This window comes from Mustela erminea, chromosome 4, assembly GCF_009829155.1.
Source record: "Mustela erminea isolate mMusErm1 chromosome 4, mMusErm1.Pri, whole genome shotgun sequence".
Lineage (NCBI taxonomy): Eukaryota > Metazoa > Chordata > Mammalia > Carnivora > Mustelidae > Mustela > Mustela erminea.
This window is the reverse complement of record NC_045617.1, coordinates 124,616,133-124,637,998: the sequence shown is the minus strand read 5'-3', so window position 1 is coordinate 124,637,998 and position 21,866 is coordinate 124,616,133. Positions and strand designations below refer to the sequence as shown.

The window sequence follows — 21,866 nt, the reverse complement described above, 5'->3', positions numbered from 1 at the left end:
CCCGGGGTACAGGTCTGTGAATCACCAGGTTTACACACTTCACAGCACTCACCAAAGCACATACCCTCCCCAGTGTCCATAATCCCACCCCCTTCTCCCAAACCCCCTCCCCCCAGCAACCCTCAGTTTGTTTTGTGAGATTAAGAGTCACTTATGGTTTGTCTCCCTCCCAATCCCATCTTGTCTCATTTATTCTTCTCCTACCCACTTAAGACCCCATGTTACATCACCACTTCTTCATATCAGGGAGATCATATGATAGTTCTCTTTCTCTGCTTGACTTATTTCGCTAAGCATGATACGCTCTAGTTCCATCCATGTTGTCGCAAATGGTAAGATTTCATTTCTTTTGATGGCTGCATAGTATTCCATTGTGTATATATACCACAACTTCTTGATTCATTCATCTGTTGATGGACATCTAGGTTCTTTCCATAGTTTGGCTATTGTGGACATTGCTGCTATAAACATTCGGGTGCACGTGCCCCTTTGGATCACTACGTTTGTATCTTTAGGGTAAATACCCAGTAGTGCAATTGCTGGGTCATAGGGCAGTTCTATTTTCAACATTTTGAGGAACCTCCATGCTGTTTTCCAGAGTGGCTGCACCAGCTTGCATTCCCACCAACAGTGTAGGAGGGTTCCCCTTTCTCCGCATCCTCGCCAGCATCTGTCATTTCCTGACTTGTTGATTTTAGCCATTCTGACTGGTGTGAGGTGATATCTCTCATGTATTTTTGACTGTGCAGGGGGTCAGTGTTCTAACCTCTGTGTTGTTCAAGGGTCAATTGTACTGTGTAACTTTGGGGGAAAAAAAGAAACATTTTATGTACAGATAGGGAAAAACTCCAGGATCCATTATTAAATGAAAATGGCCAAGAGTCAAAAGGGTGTGTTTAATATGCTTTCATTTGTGTGAAAGAACAGTTGGAACGGGAGAGAATATGTATTTATATTTGCTTGTGTATTTAAAAGACATGTTAGAAAGAATCACAAGCAGCTACTAGCAGTTTCTTAGGGCAGTACCTGGGAAGTAGGCAAATGGGGAAGGGAATGTAGGTGGGAGACAGACTTTGTTCTATATATCTTTTAAATTGTCTTTTCTAACCATATGTTGTCTTTTTAGGTTATTATGAAACATTTAAAAATAAATAAAATCCACCCTTCCTAGAATAACAATAATAATTGTTATTATAAAATAATAATAATTTTTGCAACAGAACTTTTTGCTTGAGTATTTTGCTTGAGTATTTTGAAAGGAAGCTGATAGTTGATGAAGGAATTAATGGAAGTTCCCTTATCTGAACTGTCTTTGAAGTTGCTGAATAGAAGTTGGAAGTTGACCCCAGTTCTCCTGATCATTGCTGTGAATTAGACAGTAGGAATGCCTCTGCCCTGCTCCTGCTAGAGGCTATGAAGCAGAACAGCAGGGCGGGGAAGCAGGGCATGGAGGAAGGAGGAAACAGGAAAGAATGTGATAAGAAAAAGAGAAGAGATACTCTCAATAGATGCTGAAAAAGCATTTGACAAAGTACAGCATCCCTTCCTGATCAAAACTCTTCAAAGTGTAGGGATAGAGGGCACATACCTCAATATCATCAAAGCCATCTATGAAAAACCCACCGCAAATATCATTCTCAATGGAGAAAAACTGAAAGCTTTTCCGCTAAGGTCAGGAACATGGCAGGGATGTCCATTATCACCACTGCTATTCAACATAGTACTAGAGGTCCTAGCCTCAGCAATCAGACAACAAAAGGAAATTAAAGGCATCCAAATTGGCAAAGAAGAAGTCAAACTATCACTCCTTGCAGATGACATGATACTATATGTGGAAAACCCAAAAGACTCCACTCCAAAACTGCTAGAACTTATACAGGAATTCAGTAAAGTGTCAGGATATAAAATCAATGCACAGAAATCAGTTGCATTTCTCTACACCAACAGCAAGACAGAAGAAAGAGAAATTAAGGAGTCCATCCCATTTACAATTGCACCCAAAACCATAAGATACCTAGGAATAAACCTAACCAAAGAGGCACAGAATCTATACTCAGAAAACTATAAAGTACTCATGAAAGAAATTGAGGAAGACATGGAAAAATGTTCCATGCTCCTGGATTGGAAGAATAAATATTGTGAAAATGTCTATGCTACCTAAAGCAATCTACACATTTAATGCAATTCCTATCAAAGTACCATCCATCTTTTTCAAAGAAATGGAACAAATAATTCTAAAATTTATATGGAACCAGAAAAGACCTCGAATAGCCAAAGGGATCTTGAAAAAGAAAGCCAACGTTGGTGGCATCAAAATTCCGGACTTCCAGCTCTATTACAAAGCTGTCATCATCAAGACAGCATGGTACTGGCACAAAAACAGACACATAGATCAATGGAACAGAATAGAGAGCCCAGAAATAGACCCTCAACTCTACAGTCAACTAATCTTCGACAAAGCAGGAAAGACTGTCCAATGGAAAAAAGACAGCCTCTTCAATAAATGGTGCTGGGAAAATTGGACAGCCACATGCAGAAAAATGAAATTGGACCATTTCCTTACACCACAAACAAAAATAGACTCAAAATGGATGAAGGACCTCAATGTGCGAAAGGAATCCATCAAAATCCTTGAGGAGAATACAGGCAGCAACCTCTTTGACCTCAACCGCAGCAACATCTTCCTAGGAACAACGCAAAAGGCAAGGGAAGCAAGGGCAAAAATGAACTATTGGGATTTCATCAAGATCAAAAGCTTTTGCACAGCAAAGGAAACAGTTAACAAAATCAAAAGACAACTGACAGAATGGGAGAAGATATTTGCAAACGACATATCAGATAAAGGACTAGTGTCCAGAATCTATAAAGAACTTAGCAAACTCAACACCCAAAGAACAAATAATCCAATCAAGAAATGGGCAGAGGACATGAACAGACATTTCTGCAAAGAAGACATCCAGATGGCCAACAGACACATGAAAAAGTGCTCCATATCACTCGGCATCAGGGAAATACAAATCAAAACCACAATGAGATATCACCTCATACCAGTCAGAATGGCTAAAATCAACAAGTCAGGAAATGACAGATGGTGGCGAGGATGCGGAGAAAGGGGAACCCTCCTACACTGTTGGTGGGAATGCAAGCTGGTGCAGCCACTCTGGAAAACAGCATGGAGGTTCCTCAAAATGTTGAAAATAGAACTGCCCTATGACCCAGCAATTGCACTACTGGGTATTTACCCTAAAGATACAAACGTAGTGATCCAAAGGGGCACGTGCACCCGAATGTTTATAGCAGCAATGTCCACAATAGCCAAACTATGGAAAGAACCTAGATGTCCATCAACAGATGAATGAATCAAGAAGTTGTGGTATATATACACAATGGAATACTATGCAGCCATCAAAAGAAATGAAATCTTACCATTTGTGACAACATGGATGGAACTAGAGCGTATCATGCTTAGCGAAATAAGTCAAGCAGAGAAAGAGAACTATCATATGATCTCCCTGATATGAGGAAGTGGTGATGCAACATGGGGTCTTAAGTGGGTAGGAGAAGAATAAATGAAACAAGATGGGATTGGGAGGGAGACAAACCATAAGTGACTCTTAATCTCACAAAACAAACTGAGGGTTGCTGGGGGGAGGGGGTTTGGGAGAAGGGGGTGGGATTATGGACACTGGGGAGTGTATGTGCTTTGGTGAGTGCTGTGAAGTGTGTAAACCTGGTGATTCACAGACCTGTACCCCTGGGGATAAAAATATATGTTTATAAAAAATAAAAAATTTAAAAAAAAAAAGAGAGAAGAAACTGGAAGTGATTAACACTCACTGAATTACTAATTTGCTTTTATTCCTGTGAATTTATTTCCATAAAAAATCTTTAAGAGCTATTTCCCATTTTACAATAACTGCATTAAATGATATGTAATCCAAGAGGCTTCAATAGTTTTATTTTTTCTTAAATTTCTTTGTTATGGGAAGAGTTATTTGTTATATGATTATATTTGAATAAGTTCATTTATGATAATTTGGTTCACTATTGAACTTTCACTGCATTTATAGTGACATTTCTAACTGGTTGATATTTACCTCCAATTTAAGGCTAATTGGCCTTGCCCTGTCTTTGCCTTTTGTTTGAAAACATGAATTTGCTGTTTGGAAACATGACTTTTGAAGAGAAGTAGAATATCTTGAAGACAAGGTTGAAAACCCAAAGGATCCTCCTTACTTCTCCTGCTGTGTCGTCCTGACTAGTCTGCCACTCCCCCACCTGCCATGCACCTTTGAGAACAGCATGGTATTCTCTGTGTATTCTTAAAGTTTATTAGCTGTGCTGGGGAGGCTTTGGTAATGCAATGTGGAAAAGGAAATATTTGGTCTATCACCAAATTAAAGCTCTACAGCCAAAGTGGGACAAGGTGGGACCTTTTTAGGTGGGGGGGCATTAATATGTTCAAACCGATTTTTATTCTTAATTCAAAATATATTCATAGTATTATTCCCCCCTTAGCATGGAGATACAAAACTCCTCACCGGGTGGCATTTGTTGAAAAGTTGACCAAGCTTGTTTTAAGTCAGCTGCCTAACTTCTGGAAACTCTGGATTTCATATGTTAATGGAAGCCTTTTCAGTGAGGTATGTATATAAATTTGACTGTAGATATAGCTAACTCATTGTGTAACCTAGTCTTAAAAGTTTTAGATTTTGAAGTGGCTTTTTTAAAACTTAGGAGGCACAAAGCCTGTTAATTATTGTCAAATATATTAAGATTAATTAAAAGCTCTATAAAGCTCTAACACTTCATAGCTGTATGATCTTAAACAAGTTACTTCATTGTTCTGGGACTTAGTATCCTCAACTGTAAAAAGACAATAAGGGTATCTATATCAAAAGGTGGTCATGAAGATTAAATGAGATATTCAGTTTAAAAATAAAGAAAATGTGAAGTATTTGAAGGAATTTGAGTTGAGTAGATGGACGGTCAGGCAGAATTATAGATGAAATTATTATATAGTTGATATGAGCAAATGGTAAAATAAGGATAAAATGTTTGCAGCTTGCACATGGGTCTGAAGTAACCCACGTACTTATGGAATTTCCTAGTTTGAAAGAATTTAAAGATCTCTTTTCTAGTCCCCTGTGATCAGCCTGTAGAAGTTGTTAACAAGCATTTACACTTTCACAAGTAGCACATTCACATGGTGTCTATATCATAATTGGTAGCACAGAAATTATGAACAGAAAGTAATGAGACTGATTTTTATAACTCAGACTCATCACTTTAGTGTCCTTCAGTGTCTCACTTCAAGTTCCCCATGAAAGACCCCCAGATTCTGAAGTATAGACTCTTAACACCCCTTGCCTTGAGCTGTGAAGGAGGCCGCCATGGGTAACATGGAGAAGACATCTCTGGTTTTGTGTCTCTACAGAGAACTCTTTACAACCCTGAGAGATGGCAGAGGTAGAAATCTTCCCAATGGTAAAGACTATTTCCTGCTGCCTTGCACTTGCCAAAGTGAAAAGTGGATATGGAAAAGGACTAACTGGTTTTGTTTTGTTGCACAAAAGCATACCATTATGGTTCAAGACCTTTCTTCCTTTGCAAAAGTCGTTAGATGTCTGGGGGATCCATCCAGTCTCTCTCGATCCATGAACATTTATTCATGCTACTTTTTGTTTTAATTGTGTTATTGTATTTAATTGTGTTATGGTACAATACATCATTAGTTTTTGATGCAATGTTCCAAAATTCATTGTTTACATATAACACCCAGTGCTCCGTGCAATACATGCCCTCCTTAATATCCACAAACAGGCTCACCCTCCCCTGTAAAACCCACAGTTTTGTTTCCCAGAGTCCAGTCTCTCATGATTCATCTCCCCCTCCTATTTCCCTCCCTTCACTTTTCCTTTCCTTCTCCTAATGTCCTCCATGTTATTCCTATGTTCCGCAAGTAAGTGAAACCATATGATAATTGACTTTCTCTGCTTGACTTATTTTACTCAGCATAATCTCCTCCAGTCCCATCCATGTTGATGCAAATGTTGGGTATTCATCCTTTCTAATGGCTGAGTAATAATCCATTGTATATATGGACCATATCTTCTTTATCCATTTGTCTGTTGAAGGGCATCTTAGCTCTTTCCACAGTTTGGTGATCGTGGACATTGCTACTATGAACATTGGGGTACAGATTGCTCTTCTTTTCACTGCATCTGTATCTTTGGGGTAAATACCCAGTAGTGCAATTGCCAGGTCATAGGGTAGCTCTATTTTTAATTTTCTGAGGAAACTCCACAGTGTTTTCCAAAGTGGCTGCACCAACTTGAATTCCCACCAACAGTGTAAGACGGTTCCCCTTTTTCCACATCCTCTCTGACATTTGTTTTTTTTTCCCCTGCCTTGTTAATTTTTGCCCTTCTAACTGGTGTTCTAACTTCTAACTGTGGTTTCGATTTGGAATTCCCTGATGGCTAATGATAATGAACATTTTTTCATGTGTCTATTAGCCATTTGTATGTCTTTACTGAACAAGTGTCTGTTCATGTCTTCTGCCCATTTTTTGACTTGATTATCTGTTTCCTTGGGTGTTGAGTTTGAAAGTTCTTTATAGATCATAGATATTAGCCCTTTGTAGTGTCATTTGCGAATATCTTCTCCCATTCCATGGGTTACCTCTTTGTTTTGTTGACTGTTTGCTTTGCTGTGCAGAAGCTTTTGATCTTGATGAAGTCCCAAAAGGTCATTTTTGCTTTTGTTGCCCTTGCCTTTGAAGACGTGTCTTGAAGAAGTTGCTGCGTATGTTCTCCTCTAGGATTTTGATGGATTCCTGTCTCACATTGAGGTCTTTCATCCATTTTGAATTTATCTTTGTGTATGGTGTAAGAGAATGGTCAAGTTTCATTCTTCTGTACATAGTTGTCCAATTTTCCCAGCACCATTTATTGAACAGATTGTCTTTTTCCTGTATTGTCTTTTTCCCGTATTGTTCAAGACTATTTGGCCCTAGAGTTGAGGGTCCATATCTGGGCTCTCTACTCTTTTCCACTGGTCTATGTGTCTGTTTTTGTGCCAGTACCATGCTGTCTTGGTGATCACAGCTTTGTAATAAAGCTTGAAATCCAAACGTGATGCCTCCAACTTTGTTTTTCTTTTACAATATTTCCTTGGAATTTGCGGTCCCTTCTGGTTTCATACAAATTTTAGGATTGTTTGTTCCAGCACTCCAGTAAATGACAAAGGTATTTTGATGAGGATCATGTTGAAAGCATAGATTGCTCTGAGCAGCATAGACCTATTAACAATGTTTCTTCTTCCGATCTATGAGCATGGAATGTTTTTCCATCTTTTTGTGTCTTCTTCAGTTTCCTTTGTGAGTGTTCTGTAGTTCTTTGAATATAGATCCTTTACCTCTTTGGTTAGGTTTATATCAAGTTATCTTACAGTTTTTGGTGCTATAGTAAGTAGAATCAATTCTCTAATTGCCCTTTCTACAGTTTTATTGTTAGTGTATAAGAAAGCAACTGATTTCTGTACATTCATTTTCTGTCCTCTATATTACTGAATTCCTGTATGAGTTCTAGTAGTTTGGGGGTGGAATCTTTTGGCTTTTCCATATAAAGTATCATGTCATCTGCGAAGAGTGAGAGTTTGACTTCTTCACTGCCCATTTGAATACCTTTTATTTCTTTTTGTTGTCTGATTGCTGTTGCTAGGACTTCTAGTGCTATGTTGAACAACAGTGGCGAGAGTGGACATCCTTGTGGTGTTCCTGATCTCAAAGGGAAGGCTGTCAGCTTTTCCCCACTGAGAATGAGATTCACTGTGGGTTTTTCATAGATGGATCTTAGGAAGTTGAGGAATGTTCCCTGTATCCCTATACTTTGAAGGGTTTTAATCAGGAAAGGATGCTGTATTTTGTCATACATTTTTTCTGCATCAGTTGAGAGGACCATGTGGTTCTTCAATCTTTTCTTATTGATTTGTTCTATCACATTGATTTATTTGGGAATGTTGAACCACACCTGCATCCCATGGATAAATCCCACCTGGTCATGGTAGATAATCTTATTAATGTACTATTGGATCCTATTAGCTAGAATCTTGTTGAGAATCTTGGCATCCATATTCATCAGGGATATTGGTCTGAAATTCTCCTTTTTGATGGGATCTTTGCCTGGTTTGGGGATCAGGGTAATACTGGCTTCATAGGAAGAGTCTGGAAGGTTTCCTTCAGTTTCTTTTTTTTTTAAATAGTTTCAGGAGAATAGGTATTATTTTTTCTTTGAATGTTTGGTAGAATTCACCAGAGATTCTATCAGTTCCTGTACTCTGTTTTCTGGGAAGTTTTGATCACTGCTTCAATTTTGTTGCTAGTTATTGGTCTATTCAGGTTGTCAGTATCTTCCTGATTCAGTCTTGAAGTTCATAGGTTTCCAGGAATGCATCCATTTCTTCTAGGTTGCTCAACTTACTGGCATATAGCTGTTGAAAATAATTTCTGATGATTACTTCTGTTTCCTTGATGTTAATGGTAATCTATCCCCTTTCACTCATAATTTTATTAATTTGGGTCCTTTCTCTTTTCTTTTGGATTGGTCTGGCCAGTGGTTTCTCGATCTTATTAATTCTTTCAAAGAACCAGCTTCTACTTTTGTTGATGTTTTTCTATTGTATTTCTGGTTTCTGACTCCTTGATCTCTGCTCTAATCTTAATTATTTCCCTTCTCATGCATGGGGTTGGCTTAATTTGTTGTTGATTTTCCAGTTCTTTAAGGTGTAAAGAGAGTTGGTGTATTTGGGATTTTTCAGTTTTTTTGAGGAGGCTCAGATGGCTATGTATTTCCCCCTTAGGACCGCCTTTGCTGTATCCCGTATGTTTTGTACCAATGTGTCTTCATTCTAATTGGTTTCCATGAATTGTTTAATTTCTCCTTTAATTTCCTGGTTGAGCCAAACATTCTTGAGCTGGATGGTCTTTAGCTACCACGTGTTTGAATTTCTTCCAGACTTGTGATTGTGTTCCAGTTTCAGTGCGTTGTGGTCTGAGAATATGCAGGGAATAATCTCAATCTTTTGGTATCAGTTGATACCTCATTTGTGACCCAGTATGGTATCTGTTCTGGAGAAAGTTCCATGTGCTCTCGAAAATGAATGAGTATTCTGTTGTTTTAGGATGGAATGTTCTGTATATATGAGGTTCATCTGGTCCAATGTGTCATTCAAAATTCTTGTTTCTTTATTGATTTTTTGCTTAGATGACCTGTCTACTGCTGAGAGTGGCGTATTATGATTCCCTACAATTAATGTGTTCATGTCAGTATGACTCTTTATTTTGATTAACAGTTGGCTTGTGTAGTTGGCTGCTCCCATGTTGGGTGCATAAATATTTACAAATGTTAGATCTTCTTGTTAGATAGATCCTTTATGAATGATGTAGTATCCTTCTGTATCTCTGACTGTAGTCTTGAGCTTAAAATAATTTGATATGATATAAATAAATTGATAAGAGAATCGCTACCCCAGCTTTCTTTTGAGGCCCATTGGCATGACTGATGGTTTTCCTTTACTTTCAGTCTGGATGTATCTTTATGTTCAAAATTCATCTCTTGTAGATAGCATATGCATGTGTCCTGTTGTTTTCTCCAGTCTGCAACCCAGTGCCATTTTATGGGAGCATTTAGGCCATTTTTATTGTCTTCACGTTGCCTGTCAAGTCCTTGTTTCTATGGACTATCTCTGTAAATTTCTGTTCTGTATCACTCTCGGAGTCTTTCTTTTTTATTGAACCCCCGTTAATATTTCTTGTAGTGCCAGCTTGGTGGTCACCTAGTCTTTTAGTCTTTGCCGGTCTTGGAAGCTCTTTATCTCTCCATCCATTCTGAATGTCAGCCTGGCCAGATAAAATATTCTTGGCTGCATGTTCTTCTTATTTAGTGCCCTGAATGTGTCTTGCCAGCCTTTTATGGTTTTCTAGGTTTCTGTGGACAGGTCTGACATTATACTGATGTTCTTCCCTCTGTACGTAAGGAATCTCTTCCCCCTAGGTGCCCTTAAAACATTTTCTCTGAATTTATCATTCATGAATTTTACAGTCACATGTTTCAAGGTCTTTCTACCCTCATTGATCTTGGGGGGAGTGTCCTCTCTGCTTCTAGGATGCAAACACTTGTTCCATTCCCCAGAATGGGGAAATTCTCATCTAGGATTTTCTCAACTATATCTTTTAGTCCTCTCTCTCTCTCTCTCCAGCCCCTCAGGTATCCCAGTAAATTCTGGCATTGGAACATTTCATGGCATTATTTATTTCTCTAATTCCATTTTCATGGCTTCTAAGCTGTTTGTTCCAGGTCTCCTCCTGATTCTTCTTTTCTATCAGTTTATCTTCTAGATCACTAATTTGGTCTTCTGCCTCATTTACCCTAGTTGTTAAAGTATTTAGATTAGATTGAACCTCACTGACAGCATTTTTAAGTTCTGCCAGATCAGCTCTCACTTCTGTCCTTAGAGAATCTATATTGCCACTAATGGTTTTCTCCAGCCTAGCCATTGTCTGGATAACTGTTACCCTGAATTCTATTTCTGACATGTTGCTTATGTTCATATCCAGAAGTTCTGTGGCAGGGGTCTTGGTCTGTGAATTTTTCCTTAGGGGTTCCTCCTCCTAGTAATTCTGGTGAGAGGTGGTTGAAGGAATGTACAGAGTCCATTTTGATCCATATTGATCACAGTCCAACCAAGATGCCCCTTTAGTGTTCTTGACCTCTTTTTGTTTCAGCCTGACTTCTGAGGATTGGGGGCGGTGTCATGCCGTTACTCAGGCAACCCTGTTTAGGCAGAATTCTTTTGCCCCCTGTGGTGGGGGATGGGCTCAGTGAAAACCAGTTTTGGGGGCTTTTGTTTTCTGGTGGCTTTCCCTGGTGGGTTTCTGTGTCCCTTCCAAGAGTCAGCAGAAGTTACTCCATCCAAACTTCTGTCTCAGAGAAATTGCAGACTGTTCTTCAGAAAGTCTTCCCGGTCACACTGACTCCATTTTTGTCTGTGTTGCTAAAAACCAGTGACCTGGGTTGTGCACTCCACAGCAGCTCTCCCAGCCTTCTCTTCAGGTCCAGGCACACCTCTGCCCTTTGTGCTTCTAAAACTGCCAGCCACCCACAGTTCACCCACGGGCCCCTGCAGCTTCAGGTTGCAACCCGGGGGGCTGCCCTAAAGTCCTTTCCCTGTGGCTACCATTCTGTGAGTCTGTGCTTGGCCCCAGTGTGAGATGCTTTTGTGCTGCTGTGTTATTTTACCTTCCCAGCGCCAGTGCTTATGGCGGCTCCCTCCCTCTTCTGTTTATCTTCCAATATCGGCCCACAGAATCACAGCTCCCAGCTTCATACCTCAAAACCGGCCGCTGGAAATATTCTGTTGGTATAGATCCTGATATATTTTCTTACATCTCAGGCTGATTTTTTGGGTATTCAGAGTGGTCTGTTGCAAATGGCAAGATTTCATTCTTTTTGATTACTAAGTAATATTCCAATGTGTATAAATATACCACATCTTCTTTATCTATGAGTTGATAGACATTTTCTATTTCATAGTTTGCTATTTCATAGTTTGCTGTTATTGATAATGCTGCTATAATGCTGCTATAACCATTACAATGTGTCCCCTCAAATCAGTATTTTTGTATTCATTGGATAAATAACTAGTAGTGCATTTGCTGGGTCAGGTAGTTCTATTTTAATTTTTGAGGAAACTTCATACTGTTTTCCAGAGTGGCTGTACCAGTTTGCATTCCCACCAACAGTGAAAGAGGGTTCCCCTTTCTCTACATCCTCATCCATACCTCTTATTTATTGCCTGTGTTGTCAATTGTAGCCATTCTGACAGTTGTGAGGTGGTATCTCATTGTATCTTTGCTTTGCGTTTCTTTGATGATGAGTGATATTGAGCATTTTATCAAGTGTCTGGAGCCAACTATGTATTCTTTGGAAGAAGGTCTATTCATGTCTTCTGCCCATTTTTAAAATGGATCATTAATTTTGGTGGGGTATTGTTTTATAAGTGCTTTGTATATATTGGATAGTTACTCTTTATCAGATATGTCATTTGCAAATATCTTCTCCATTTCAATAGGTTTTGTTTTAGTTTGGTTGATTGTTTCCTCTGCTGTGCAGAAGTTTTTTTTATCTAAGTGTTTTATAGTTTTTAGAGTACACATCATTTACCTCTTTGGTTAGGATTATTCCTAGGTGTCTTATGGGTTTTGGTACAATTGTATAAGGGATTGATTCCTTAATTTCTCTTTCTGCTACTTCATTATTGGTGTATAGGAATGCAACAGACTTCTGTATATCTATTTTATATCCTGCAGTTTTATTGAGTTCACATATTAGTTCTAGGAAGTTTTTGGTATAATCTTTTGGGTTTTCTCTATAGAGTGTCCTGTTATCTGCAGATAATGAATGTTTGACTTTATCCTTACCAATTCAGATGCTTTTATTATTTCTTTTTGTCTGATTACTAAGACTAGGACTTCTATTACTGTTAACAGTGGTGAGAGGGGACATCCCTGTGCTTGTTACTGACCATAGAGGGAAAAGCTGTCAGGTTTTTCTCACCGAAGATTCTCTTAGCAGTGGGTTTTTCATATGTGGCCTTTATGATGTTGAGGTATGTTTTTTCTAAACGTATTTTGTTGAGGGCTTTTATCATAAATGGATGTTGTACTTTGTCAAATGCTTTTTCTGCATCTGCTGAAAAGATCATATGGTTCTTACCCTTTTTTTAATTGATGTGGTTTATTACATTGATTGGTTTGCAAAATTGAACCACCTTACAACCGAGGAATAAATCCCAGGTGATCATAGGTGAAGTATTGTTGGATTCAATTTGCTAATATTTTGTTTAGAATTTTTGCATCCATGTTCATCAGGGATTTTGCCCTGTACTACTCTTTCTTAGTGGAGTATTTACTGGCTTTTGAATCAAGGTAATGCTGGCCTCTTAGAATGCATTTCAAAGTTTACCTTCCATTTCTATTTTTTTGAATAGTTTGAGAAGAATAGGTATTAATTGGTATTAAATGTTTGCTAGAATTCCACTGGGAAGTAATCTGGCCCTGAAATTTGTTTGTTGGGAGATTTTTCGTTACTGATTCAATTTCTTTGCGATTTATCAGTCTGTTCAAGTATTTTCTTTCTTCCTTCTTCACTTCTGGTAGTTTATATGTTTCTAGAATTTGTCAGTTTCTTCTAACTTATCCAATTGTTGGCATATCATTTTTCATAACATCTCTTACAATTGTTTGTATTTCTGGCTGTTATTTCTCTTTTATTTCTGGTTTTATATATATGGGTCCTTTCTATTTTCTTTTTAATAGGTCTGTCTTGGGGTTTATAAATTTTATTAATTTTTTCGAAGAACCAGCTCCTGGTTTCATTGATCCGTTCTATTGTTCTTTAGTCTCTTTATCATTTATTTCTTCTATAATCTTTATTATTTCCCTTCTGCTGGCTTTTGGCTTTATTTGTTGTTCTCTTTCCAGCTCCGTCGGGGATAAAGTTGTTTATTTGAGACTTTTCTTCCTTCTTGAGGTAGCCATGTATTGCCATACTCTTCCCTCTTAGGACCACTTTTGCTGTAAGGCTATGAACCATTTTGTTTTCATTTCTGTTGGTTTCCATGTATTTTTAAAATATTTTCTTTGGTTTCCTGGTTGACCCATTCATTCTTTAGTAGTATGTTATTTAACCAGCACATGTTTCTGGTCTTTCCAATTTTTTTTCTTGTGCTTGACTTCAAGTTTCATAGTGTTGTGGTCTGAAAATATGTATGGTATGATCTCATATTTTTTTTGGTACTTGTTTTTTTTTTTTAATTTATTTTTTATTTTCAGCATAAAAGTATTCATTATTTTTGCACCACACCCAGTGCTCCATGCAATCTGTGCCCTCTATAATACCCACCACATGGTACCCCAACCTCCCACCCCCACCCCTTCAAAACCCTCAGATTGTTTTTCAGAGTCCATAGTCTCTCATGGTTCACCTCCCCTTCCAGTTTCCCTCAACTCCCTTCTCCTCTCCATCTCCCCTTGTCTTCCATGCTATTTGTTATGCTCCACAAATAAGTGAAACCATATGATATTTGACTGCTTGACTTATTTCACTCAGCATCATCTCTTCCAGTCCTGTCCATGTTGCTACAAAAGTTGGGTATTCGTCCTTTCTGATGGAGGTATAATATTCCATAGTGTATATGGACCACATCTTCCTTATCAATTCGTCCGTTGAAGGGCATCTTGGTTCTTTCCACAGTTTAGCGACCGTGGCCATTGGTGCTTTGAACATTGGGGTACAGATGGCCCTTCTTTTCACTACATCTGTATCTTTGGGGTAAATACCCAGGAGTGCAATGGCAGGGTCATAGGGAAGTTCTATTTTTAATTTCTAGAGGAATCTCCACACTGTTCTCCAAAGAGGCTGCACCAACTTGCATTCCCACCAACAGTGGAAGAGGGTTCCCCTTTCTCCACATCCCCTCCAACACATCATGTTGTTTCCTGTCTTGTTAATTTTGGCCATTCTAACTGGTGTAAGGTGATATCTCAATGTCGTTTTAATTTGAATCTCCCTGAGGGCTAGTGATGATGAACATTTTTTCATATGTCTGATAGCCATTTGTATGTCTTCATTGGAGAGTCTCTGTTCATATCTTCTGCCCATTTTGTTATATGATTGTCTGTTTTGTGTGTGTTGAGTTTGAGGAGTTCATTATAGATCCTGGATATCAACCTTTTGTCTGTACTGTCATTTGCAAATATCTTCTCCCATTCCGTGGGTTGCCTCTTTGTTTTCTTGACTGTTTCCTTTGCTGTGCAGAAGCTTTTGATTTTGATGAAGTCCCAAAAGTTCATCTTCGCTTTTGTTTCCTTTGCCTTTGGAGACATATCTTGAAAGAAGTTGCTGTGGCTGATATCGAAGAGGTTACTGCCTATGTTCTCCTATAGGATTCTGATGGATTCCTCTCTCACATTGAGGTCTTTTATCCATTCTGAGTTTATCTTTGTGTACGGTGTAAGAGAATGCTCGAGTTTCATTCTTCTACATATAGCCTCCCAGTTTTCCCAGCACCATTTATTGAAGAGACTGTCTTTTTTCCACTGTATATTTTTTCCTGTTTTGTCGAAGATTAATTGACCATAGAGTTGAGGGTCCATATCTGGACTCTACTCTGTTCCACTGCTCTATGTGTCTCTTTTTATGCCAGTACCATGCTGTCTTGGTGATCACAGCTTTGTAGTAAAGCTTTAAATCAGGTAACGCTTTATTTTTGTTTTTCAACATTTCCTTAGCGATTCAGGGTCTCTTCTGGTTCCATACAAATTTCTGGATTATTTGCTTCAGCTCTGAAAAATACTGGTGGAGTTTTGATCGGAATGGCATTAAAAGTATAGATTTCTCTAGGCAGTATAGACATTTTAACAATGTTTATTCTCCCAATCCAAGAGCATGGAATGGTCTTCCATCTTTTTGTGTCTTCTTCAATTTCTTTTATGAGTGTTCTGTAGTTCCTCGAGTACAGATCCTTTACCTCTTTGGTCAGGTTTATTCCCAGGTATCTTATGGTTCTTGGTGCTATAGTAAATGGAATCGATTCTCTAATTTCCCTTTCTGTATTTTCATTATTAGTGTATAAGAAAGCCACTGATTTCTGTACATTGGCTTTGTATCCTGCCACGTTGCTGAATTGTTGTATGAGTTCTAGTAGTTTGGGGGTGGAGTCTTTTGAGTTTCCCATATAAAGAATCATGTCATCTGCAAAGAGAGAGAGTTTGACTTCTTCATTACCAATTTGGATACCTTTTATTTCTCTTTGTTGTCTGATTGCTGTTGCTAGGACTTCTAATACTATGTTGAACAAGAGTGGTAAGAGTGGACATCCTTGTCGTGTTCCTGATCTCAATGGGAAGGCTGCAAGCTTTTTCCCATTGAGGATGATATTTGCTGTGGGTTTTTCATAGATAGATTTGATGAAGTTCAGGAATGTTCCCTCTATCCCTATACTTTGAAGCGTTTTAATCAGTAACGGATGCTGGATTTTGTCAAATGTATTTTCTGCATCAATTGAGAGGACCATGTGGTTCTTCTCTCTTCTCTTATTAATTTGTTCTATCACATTGATTGATTTGAGAATGTTGAACCATCCTTGTAGCCCAGGGATGAATCCCACCTGGTCATGGTGGATAATCTTTTTAATGTGCTGTTGGATCCTGTTTGCTAGGATCTTGTTGAGAATCTTAGCATCCATATTCATCAGTGATATTGGTCTGAAATTCTCCTTTTTGGTAGGGTCTTTGCCTGGTTTGGGGATCAGGGTAATGCTGGCTTCATAGAAAGAGTCAGAAAGTTTTCCTTCTGCTTCAGTTTTTTTTGAAACAGCTTCAGGAGAATGGGTATTATTTCTTCTTTGAAAGTTTGGTAGAATTCCCCAGGGAATCCATCAGGTCCTAGGCTCTTTTTTTTTGGGATGTTTTGGATCACTTCTTCAATCTCGTTACTAGATATCGGTCTATTCAGGTTTTCAATTTCTTCCTGGTTCAATTTTGGGAGTTTATAGTTTTCTAGGAATGTGTCCATTTCATCTAGGTTGCTTAGCTTATTGGCATATAACTGTTGATAATAACTTCTGATGATTGTTTTTACTTCCTTAGTGTTAGTTGTGATCTCTCCCTTTTCATTCATAATTTTATGTATTTGAGCTTTCTCTCTTTTCTTCTGAATTAGTGTCGCCAATGGTTTATCGATCTTATTGATTCTTTCAAAAAGCCAGCTTCTAGTTTCATTGATACGTTCTACTGTATGTCTGGTTTCTACCTCATCGATCTCAGCTCTAATCTTGATTATTTCTCTTCTTATGTGTGGAGTTGGTTTGATTTGTTGTTGATTCTCCAGTTCCTTAAGGTGTAGAGACAGCTGCTGTGTTCTGGATTTTCAATTTTTTTGAGGGAGGCTTGGATGGCTATGTATTTCCCCCTTAGGACCGCCTTTGCTGTATCCCATAGGTTTTGGACTGAAGTGTCTTCATTCTCATTGATTTCCATGAATTGTTTCAGTTCTTCTTTGATCTCCTGGTTGATCCAAGCATTCTTAAGCAAGGTGGTCTTTAGCTTCCAGGTGTTTGAGTTCCTTCTGAACTTTTCCTTGTGATTGAGCTCCAGTTTCAAAGCATTGTGATCTGAGAATGTGCAGGGAATGATCCCAGTCTTTTGGTATCGGTTGAGTCCTGATTTGTGACCCAGTATGTGGTCTCTTCTGGAGAAGGTTCCATGTGCACTTGAGAAGAATGAGTATTCTGTTGTTTTAGGGTGGAATGTTCTGTATATATCTATGAGGTCCATCCGGTCCAATGTGTCATTCAATGCTCTTGTTTCTTTATTCATTTTCTGCTTCGATGATCTGTCTGTTTCTGAGAGAGGCGTGTTCAGATCTCCAACGATTAGTGTATTCATATCAATATGACTCTTTATCTTGATTAACAGCTTTCTTATGTAATTGGCTGCTCCCCTATTGGGGGCATAGATATTTACAATTGTTAGATCATCTTGGTGGATAGTCCCTTTAAGAATGATGTTGTGTCCTTCTGTATCTCTGACTACAGTCTTTAGTTTAAAATCTAATTTGTTTGATATGAGAATCGCTACCCCAGCCTTCTTTTGAGGCCCATTGGCATGAAAGATGCTTCTCCATCCCTTCACTTTCAGTCTGGGTGTATCTTTAGGTTCAAAATGAGTCTCTTGTAGACAACATATGGATGGGTCCTGTCGTTTTATCCAGTCTGCAACCCTGTGCCGTTTTATGGGCGCATTTAAGCCATTCACATTGAGGGTGATTATTGATAGATATGTTTTTATTGACATTGTGTTACCTTTGAAGTCTTTCTTTCTGTAGATTGTCTCTGTATTTCTGTTCAATGCTATTCTTGGGCTTTTTCCTCCTTTAAAGAAGCCCCCTTAATATTTCCTGCAGTATCGGCTTGGTGGTTGCATAGTCTTTTAAGCCTTGCCGGTCTTGGAAACTCTTTATCTCTCCATCCATTTTGAATGTCAGTCTTGCTGGATAAAGTATTCGTGACTGCATGTTCTTCTCATTCAGTGCCCTGAATATATCTTGTCAGCCCTTTCTGGCTTGCCAGGTCTCTGTGGACAGGTCTGATGTTATTCTGATGGGCCTTCTTCTGTACGTAAGGATCTTCTTTGTCCTAGCTGCTTTCCAGAGGTTCTGCCTACAATTATAATTCTTCATTCTTACTATTAGGTGTCTCGAGGACTTTCAAGAATCTGTAATCTTGGAGGGAAACCTTTCAGCCTCTAGTACATGAACGCTGGTTCCATTCACGAGATTCGGAAAATTTTCATGAAGAACTTGTTCCACTATATCTTCTAGACTTCTTTTTTCCCTCCTCCCCTTCAGGGATTCGAATAATTCTGACTTTGGAATGTTTCTTGGCATCATTTATTTCCCTGATTCTATTTTCGTGGCTTCTAAGTTGTTTGTTCCAGGCTTCCTCCTGATCCTTTCTCTCTATCTGTTTGTCCTCCAGATCACTAATTCTGTCTTCTGTCTCAGTTACTCTAGTGTTGAGAGAATTTAGATTAGATTGGAACTCATTGAGCGCATTGTGAAGCTCATCCCTGGTAGCTTTCAGCTTTTCCCTAATATTGAAAACATGATCTCTAGTCGTTTTCAGTTCGGCCCTAATCAATTCCGTTTGTCACCCATGGCTTTCTCCAACCTAGCAATTGCTTGGATAATTGTTAGCCTGAATTCTCTTTCCGACATATTGTCTATGTTGATAGTCGTTAGCTCTGTTGCAGAAGGTCCATCCTCTGTATTTGTCTTCTGTTGGGCATTCTTCCTCCTAGTCATTTTGGTGAGAGATGGCTGAATGGGTGTAGTTGGATGTATTGACTGTGGTGCAGTCAAGGTACACCCTGGAATGCTTCTGAGCAATCAGGGTTCCCCACCCAAATGAGAGGAAAAAGAAAAGGAAAAGAAAAAAAGAGAGAGGGAGAGAGACAGGAAAGAAAGGTGAGATAAAAGAGAAGGTTCACCCCAAATGGGCCCCAAGGGAAGATTTATGAAGTATACAAACAAACACAGACAAACAAAAAGACTGATAAAAGTATATGACAAGAGAAAAAAATAAAGGAAGAACCTTGTCAAAAAGAACCCCAAGTGTAAGATTTATATACTATCAGGACAAACACAAAAACACACAAATACTGGTGGAAGATAAAGATGGGAGAGTGGTTGTAAATTCTCAGTGTGGGTGAGGAAGGTTGTTTTGATTCTTCCTGGACGTATCTTGATATCTTTGTTAAAGCACTCAACTTTCCTAAGATAAAGGGGGATTAGGAATTGGTTTACCTATAGGGGTGGCATTGATTGGGGAAAGGGGATTACCTTGAAGTTTAACTCTATATGAGTATTAGAAAATAAAAATTAAGAAAAGGAATAAACTAGACTAAACTAAACTAAAATTTAAAAAAAAAAGAAATTCAAAAAATAGAAATGCAAAAGGAAAACACAGGTGTATGTATCAAAAAGTTCAGGTTAGAAGGTTATTATGAAATTTGATATACTGGACATCTCACTGTGACGGTAAATAGGTTAAAAAATTATCTATATAATAATAAAAAATTATCTATATAAAAAAAATGAGCCAGAATAGTGGGATCGAATTAATAATAAAAATTGTCCTATGAAGTAGTGGTGGTTGTTCTCTTGTGGTCTTATTTTTTTTTTCCTTTCCTGGTTGGTTTTCTGGGGGAGGGGCCTGCCACGTGGGTTTTCAGTCAATGATGTTCTCTGCGTTAAGTCCTCCCGCCCCCCTCAAGGGGGTGGGCTCTGAGGAAACTGTATTTGATTTTCTGCGTAGATGATCTGTCCATTGATGTAAGTGGGGCCGTTAACATGCCCTGTTATTATTGTATTATTATTAGAGAGTTCCTTTATGTTTGTGATTGTTTTATGTATTTAAACATGTTGGTCATATAAATATTGACAATTGTTAGATCTTCTTGTTGGATAGACCCCTTTATTATGAAATAGTGCTTGTCTTCATCCCTTATTACAGTATTTGGTTTAAAATCTAGTATATTTGCTATAGGTATGGCTGCTCAGAGTTTCTTTTGATGTCCGTTAGCCTGAAAAATGATTTTCCATCCCCTCACTTTCTTTTCTGTTTGTTCTTTCTCTTTTCTTTTATTTTTCTTCTTTTCTTTTCTTTTTAGTTTCTGAGGTAAAATTTAATGATTCATCAGTGGCATACACCAAGTGCTCATTACATCAAGTACCCTTCTTAATGCCCATGGCTGAGTTATCCCTTCCTCCCAAACACCTCAACTCCAGCACCCTCAGTTTGTTTCCTAGAGTGTCTCTTTATCATTTGCCTTCCTCTCAATATTCATCTTATTTTATTTTTCCTTCCTTTCCCCTATGTTCATGTTCTATTAAATTCCATGTATGTTGCTTTTCTCTGACTGACTTATTTCACTTAGCACAATGCCCTCTTTTTCTATCTATGTTGTTGCAGATGGCAAGATTTCATTTTTTTGGGGGCTGAGTAATATTCAATTATATATATATATACTACATCTTATTTATCCATTCAGTTGTTGATGGACATCTGGGCTCTTTCCATATTTTGGCTATTGTGCACATTGCTGCTATAAACATTGGGATGCAGGTACCCCTTTGAGTCACCGTGTTTTTGTATCCTTTGGATAAATACCTAGTAGTGTAATTGCTACGTCATAGGGTAGCTCGATTTTTAACTTGTTGAGGCACCTCCATACTGTTTTCCAGAGTGGCTGCACCACTTTTCATTCCCACCAACAGTGTGAAAGGGTTCCCTTTTACCATATCCTTTAACATCTGTTATTTCCTGACTTGTTAATTTTAGTCCTTCTGACTGGTATGAGGTGGTATGTCATTGTGGTTTTGATTTGTATTTGCCTGATTACAAGTGATATTGAGCATTTTTTCATGTGTCTGTTTGCCACTTGTATGTCTTTGGAGATATGTCTGTTCATCTACCCATTCATTCAGTGGATTTTAGTTTTGTTTTGTTTTTTTGGGTATTGAGTTTGGTGAGTTATTTATAAGATTTTTGGGTGCTAGCCCTTTATCTGATAAGGCATTTGCAAATATCTTCTCCCATTCTATAGGTTGCCTTTTAGTTTTGTTGACTGTTTTTTGCTGTGCAAAAACTTCTTATCCTTATGAAGTCACAATAGTTCACTTTTGCCTTTGTTTCTTTTGCCTTTTGGAGACCTGTCTAGCAAGAAGTTCCTGCAGCCGAGGTAAAAGAGGTTGCTGCCTGTGTTCTCTTCTAGGATTTTTTTTTAAAAGATTCTATTTATTTATCTGACAGAGAGAGAGAGAGAGAGAAGGAGAAAGAGAGTGAGCACTGCCAGGGGGAGAGGGAGAAGCAGGCTTCCCGCAAAGCAGGGGAAGCCCGATATGGGACTCAATCCCAGGACTCTGGGATCATGACTGGAGCCGAAGGCAGTGTCTTAACCAACTGAGCCACCCAGGCATCCCATCTCCTCTAGGATTTTGACAGATTACTGTCTCACATATAGGTCTTTCATCCATTTTGATTTTATTTTAGTGTATGGTGTAAGGAGGTGGTCCAGTTTCATTCTTCTGCATGTAGCTGTCCAATTTCATCCCCTTTGTTGAAGAGACTCGTCCCCCCCTCCCCCGCCTTGGATATTCTTTCCTGCTTTGATGAAGATTAGTTGACGTAGAATTGAGGGTCCATTACTGGATTCTCTCTTGTGTTCCATTGATCTATGTGTC

General features: G+C 38.5%; 1 protein-coding gene across 8 annotated transcripts in view; it reads left to right on the top strand.

The window, feature by feature from the left end:
• The window catches only part of EXOC2 (exocyst complex component 2), a 276,866-nt gene that overhangs the window by 142,007 nt on the left and 112,993 nt on the right, over positions 1-21,866 (top strand). For all 8 annotated transcript variants that reach the window (XR_004285152.1, XM_032340937.1, XM_032340932.1 and 5 more), the window contains one exon: positions 4,519-4,643. Coding sequence is in view for 7 of the 8 variants with exons in the window: in XM_032340937.1 (XP_032196828.1) it covers positions 4,519-4,643 (125 nt within the window). In the remaining variant the exon portion in view is untranslated. The remainder of the gene's footprint in view (positions 1-4,518; positions 4,644-21,866) is intronic.